The sequence below is a fragment of the Eucalyptus grandis genome, chromosome 11, assembly GCF_016545825.1.
Source record: "Eucalyptus grandis isolate ANBG69807.140 chromosome 11, ASM1654582v1, whole genome shotgun sequence".
Classification (NCBI taxonomy): Eukaryota; Viridiplantae; Streptophyta; class Magnoliopsida; order Myrtales; family Myrtaceae; genus Eucalyptus; species Eucalyptus grandis.
In genome coordinates, this window is record NC_052622.1 from 30,312,307 (window position 1) to 30,317,945 (window position 5,639).

General features: G+C 39.4%; 1 protein-coding gene across 1 annotated transcript; it reads left to right on the plus strand.

Moving 5' to 3' along the window:
• Positions 1-221: 221 nt before the first annotated feature.
• LOC120289874 (B3 domain-containing protein At3g17010-like) lies at positions 222-4,721 on the plus strand. The gene is made up of 8 exons (XM_039305254.1): positions 222-360; positions 1,544-1,632; positions 1,965-2,364; positions 2,717-2,817; positions 3,243-3,486; positions 4,030-4,199; positions 4,352-4,359; positions 4,475-4,721. Exons 1-8 carry the CDS (start codon positions 222-224, stop codon positions 4,719-4,721), a joined length of 1,398 nt encoding a protein of 465 aa, XP_039161188.1.
• Positions 4,722-5,639: the final 918 nt, after the last annotated feature.

Below are 5,639 nucleotides of genomic sequence, written 5' to 3' on the forward strand. Positions count from 1 at the left end.
CCTCCTCCTCATTCATCCACAACTAGCTCTCTCTCTCTCTCTCTCTCTCTCTCTCTCTCTCTCTTCATCAATCCAGAGCCCTCTGTGTCCGACCTCCGTGCTTCCCCCACCATTGCCACTAGCAGTCATGAGCGCCACATCCTATGCATCTAGGTCGAGCCACCCCTTTCATCATTACTTAGGGTTGTCTTGCTCATTGCTAGTCCGCATCTACCTCGACCATGGTTGAAAGCTTTGTTGGTCCATGGCTTACCAGTCCAAATGTGGATTGCGTCTTCACATCTAGCTTGGGAACTTCCATGTTTGGAGTTGGCGACATGGCTCCTCTATGGCTACAAACGATGTGCGATGGGTATACGGGTGGCTCATCTTGAATGATCGTCGTTAAGGTTGAGCGGTTCCAAACAGGTTTTACTTTGAACTTGGAACCTTGTAAGAGATTCCTTTTTTTTTTTTTTTTTTTGGAATATATAACTTACCTAACATAACTTGGATCCTAGGACCTATCCCGTCATAAGTTGCGGGATCGGTTCTAAGATCTGTCTATGTTCCATATATATTATTAATTAAACGATTGTAGTGAATCATCACATTTAATGATAATTATTTGTTGCTATAATCCATTGACCACGATTTATATTTAGAGACACGAAGAATATATAAAAGTTTTAATCATAAAATGGAAGCTTAAACTAGTGGTTTTAGATTATATACTCATCATCGGAAGTTATGGAATTTTGTAGGATTGCGTGAAAACATAGATCAAGAAAAGCACAAACTTCTCCAAAATTTAGGTTCCATGTTCCTTTTATATAGAACCTAGAACTTACTTGTCGAAATCGGTTTCCCAAATTTTGAAACCCGGAATCTACCTTACATATCTTGAAACTTGAAACGAAAAAATTCCGCTAATTTGGTTCTCCGATTCCAAGTTTTAACCCTAGAACTATTCTTATCCCTAGCTGTCGCCAATGATGACCATGGATGAACAACTCTCAATAGGCAACAAAGCAAAGAAGCTTTTACTTTATAGGCAATAAGCTTCTATGATAGAATATCTTTCTAGACAAAATTTTATTTTTCAATTTAATTCTGCATGAGTGGACACATGTCAATTTCTAAGTGGATGTAGCAAAAGAATGCTTGCTGCAAAATATTTTTTTGTTGAAGTAATTATCAATCTATTAAGTTTGAATGATAAAAAAAAAAAAAGTCGTACTCAAATTATTCAGGTAAGTATTCATCTTAAATCGGTATATAATAGTCATAATGTTGGTGACATTCTTTTGACAAGACATTGAATATCAGCAAAAGTTGACGGATCATTTTGTAATTTTGCTTAAAATCTTGTAGGTTTTTCGGAGACTCGGTTACAAGATCTAAAAAGTGATATATGTGTAATCTCTTGACAAGATAGGAGAGACACCAAAGCAGGAGACGCCACGTGTAAAGCTGTCGGTACATCTTGAAACAATTAAAAGACGAAAGCGCACGCTTCCATCCAACGCGCCAACTCTCTGTCTTTCTTCCTTCTCGTTCTTAGGTAGTCGAACGGTCACAGTCACCGGAGATCGATCATGGCTCGCCGTCGCCGTCGTCGTGGCCACCGTCGCCGGAGAGTGGAAGACCAAGGTGCCGAGCAGGAGGCGACTCCCGCCACTCCACCGAGCCGTCCTCATTTCTTCAAGATCATACTCTCTCACACGCTGGAATCTGGAAAGCTAGTAAGTTCGTCCGCACTTCACAGTTCGCTCCATATCCACCGGCTATCTTCATGGCATTGTCGATTTGGCCTCCACCCTTATGCGTCTCTTTCGTTGTGCTTGGCGTCTTGCTGGAGATCTCTCGGCTCATGCTGTTCATCCACCACGTCTCCTATTCTTTCCCGCCCCTGTTTTTCTTTCGGCGTTCTTGAGTTTGGCTTCGTGTAAGTGCAATGTGTTTACCGTAAGCTCTCGTCACAGGGAATCCCAAAAAGATTCTTGAGAAGACATGGAAAGGATCTCTCGGGCTTGGTGCTTCTCAAGGTTGCAGGCGGTTTAACCGGGCGTGTGAAACTAGAGAAGAGTGACGATGCCATGGTTTGGTTGTGGAAAGGATGGCGAAAATTCATGGAACATTACTCCATCGGTCATGGTCACCTCCTAGTCTTCAGAAATGAAGGGGACTCCGTTTTCCATGTGATAATATTCGACAAGAGTGCTTCGGAGATTGATTATCCCTCGAGCATCGGAAGTTACAGGGCGAGCCCTGAGGGTGAATTCCTCTCTCGAAAAGAGGAAAATGTCGTGGAAATCGGAGATTCAGAGGGGTTCGTGCCTCGTTCTTGGCCAAGTTCGAAGGGCTTGTCACGAGAATTCGGAGGTGTGAGTTGCGATTTTCCAACATGTTCGTTTTCGGCATGACTCTGTTTCCTCAGTTCTTTTCAAGTTTAATGTCTTCGAAGTTTTTTAATAAGCTTTCTTTACGTGTTGATCGATAAAGTATGTGGACAATGTAGTTAATTCAGTTACTTCTAATGTGAAGGTGATGACAAATTTTCTGCATCAAGTTATTTTTACTTAGAAAATAGATCACATTACTTTTCAATCTATGTAAATGTCGTAATAGGTAAATTGATAAAATCTAGTGCAGTTGTCATCTTTAAGTGCAGAGGAAATCAAAGAGTTTGGATGCTGAGTAAGTCATCTTGAGCTTGTTTTACGTGGTTCTACAGGTCCAAGTTCTCTCACTGCACTTGAATTAGCCAGCAGATTCGAATCAGACCATCCATTTTTTAAAGTAGTGATGCGACCTTCTTATATTCAGAAATATTTGGTAAGATCCCGAGCTCTATTCATCGGTGGCATACATTGAGTTCAGACTTGATCGCTGTCTGTATCTTGTCTTATGTTCTTGAAGTTGATTTAGTTTGTGAAGGAAACCGCATGACATGTTATTCTCATTGAAGTGTTCATGGTATGAGTCAAATTTAAAATATGAATGATATCTACATCTAGTCGCAAAATTGGCAGCTTCACTTTTTGTCCAGTAGCATATATTTTGACGTTCAGATGCGAAATTGCAGGTTAAGTCATTATGATTGATAACTTCCATTGACAATTAAAAGCAGTTGATTAAAACTCCTGAAATTAGCAATTTTTATCATAAATCCACATCTGGGCATGTTTTTATTGTGAGTGAATCCTTATTCTATCACCTTTCTTAATCATATTTTGATTGTTCAAACTGGTACTGGGCAGTGCGTCCCTTGTAAATTCTTCAGGAAACATGTTCAAAAGAACAAGCAATTTGTGACTCTTAGGTACTCAGACAGATCATGGCAAGTGAAGCTGAGGAGCTATGAACACAGACGAATGGCATTTCTCTCTACTGGTTGGTCCTCATTCATGAGAGAAACTGGTCTTCATATAAGTGATGTCTGTGTGTTCGAGCTCATTGATAGGGATGACATTATGTTCAGAGTCTCCATGTTCAACAATGATGGTAAGGACCTGATTTATATTGATTGAGATGGACATTAAAATTGTCACTTTAAGCTGTGTAAGTCACCTAGGAATTCAGTATTCCTAATTACTACTCCATTGTTCAGTTTAGTACCTGCCGCATTCGTAAAAAGTGCACTTTTATCTGTTTTTTCTTCCTTAGTTATGAGTCTTCCAAGATGATGAATTTTTCCATATGGTGTGTGAAATTCATGGTAATCAACTGCACAGTGCTATCACTGATGTTGCCATGTCAAATCTAAATTTGGAGGTGTCAGTCACTTGTTGCTTTATAAGTTATGTTTCTGCTGACATTCTTTCTATTCTTAATCTGTTTTCAAATCCTAAAAAATCTTTAAAGAAGCTGTTTCTTTTTTGATTATGAGATGATTTGGGAGGTGTAAAATCTTCTTGGTTACATCTTCTGGGACGATGATGAAAACAATAATCTATATTGATATGCGATCCTCGTTAAATCCTTCCATTGTGAATTCATGAAAAGTTCATAGCGGCGCTTATGAGATTTCTCCTCTTTGTAGTGCAGGTTGGATTGAAATCAAACAGTCTCAATGCCGAGAGAGCTCTTTGGAGCCCTCTTTTCATGGTTCTCTATGTCTGAGCCCTGTCAGTACTCATGAAAAAGCTAGCGGATTTGAATCGGACCATCCCTTTTTCAAAGTGGTGATGCAGCCTTCTTATGTTCAGAATTATTCGGTAAGATCATGAGCTCTATTCATTGGTGGCATACATCGAGTTCATGGTATGAGTCCAATTCAAATATGAACCGTTTCTATGCTTGTCTCAAAATTGATGACTTCAGTTATATCCAGGAGCATTTATTTTGACATATAGATGTGAAATTGCAGGTTAAGTGGTTATGATTGGTAACTTCCATTGGCAAGTGAAAACAGTTCATTAAAACTCCCGATGCTAACGAATTTTATTATAAAGCCACATCTCATGCATGTTTCTCTGTGTGAATTCTTCAGGAAACATGTTCAAAAGAACAAGCAAGTTGCGACTGTTAGGTACTCAGACAGATTGTGGCAAGTAAAGCTGCGGAGCTATGAACACAGAGGAATGGCATTTCTCTCTAATGGCTGGTCCTCATTCGTGAGAGAAACTGGTCTTTGTCCAAGAGATGTCTGCGTTTTCGAGCTCATTGATAGGGATGGCATTGTGTTCAGAGTCTACATTTTCAAAAGTGATGGTAAGGACCTGATTTATATTGATTGAGATGGACATTAGAAGTGTCATTTTGAGCCATGTAAATCACCTAGGAATTCAGTATTCCTAATGACTACTCCCTTTTTCAGTTCGGTACTGCTGAATCCATAAAAAATGCACAATATTTTTTGTTTTTTCTTTTTAGTAATGAGCCTTCCAAGATGATGAATTTCTGTGTATGTTTAGTATCAGTATAATTGTCTCCGCAAATAACAAGTCCGAATATTTAAGACAACAGTACATTAACAGAAAATCAAGATTGAGGCTAATTTAGGAAAGAGTGCAAGATGAAGAATCTTGGTTCGGTGAAATCCCATATCCTCAGGACAAAGAGGCAAAGATAAGAACTCAAAAAGCAATCTCAATCAATGTCCCTTGCCACGCTATTTAACCTTTGAGCTAGCATTGACTATTGGAATCCAAATGGTGCACATAGAACTCAAGCAAAAACATAGAGCATTGAGAACGCAAATATGCTCGACTTAAGCACTATTGAGTTTTTTCAATGCAAATTTATTGAAGATTCGATGTAGTTGCTTCAGAGTAGGGATAACATTTAGTATTTGGCAGTTTCACGTCTGCTGTCCACTAATAACTTCCTACCAATAGCAAACCAATCAACTTGCCAATGCATGATCATACGCCAACAGTTACAGATGGAATTACTCAGAGACAGCCAGATGTTGTGGAAAGCAGTGTACAAGTTCAACAGGTATAAAAGGATGAATTAAAGGATTTTACCTGCAATTACAAGGTTCATCTTTTTCTTTGCTAGCATATCCTTCAATCTACCAGGAGTAGCAACAACAATGTGCACTCCCTTCCTCACAACCTCCACCTGCGACCGCATATCCACTCCGCCAATACACAGCAGAGCCCTCAACTCTGGATATCCAGCTTCTCTCAATGGAACCAAAAACTGCTCCA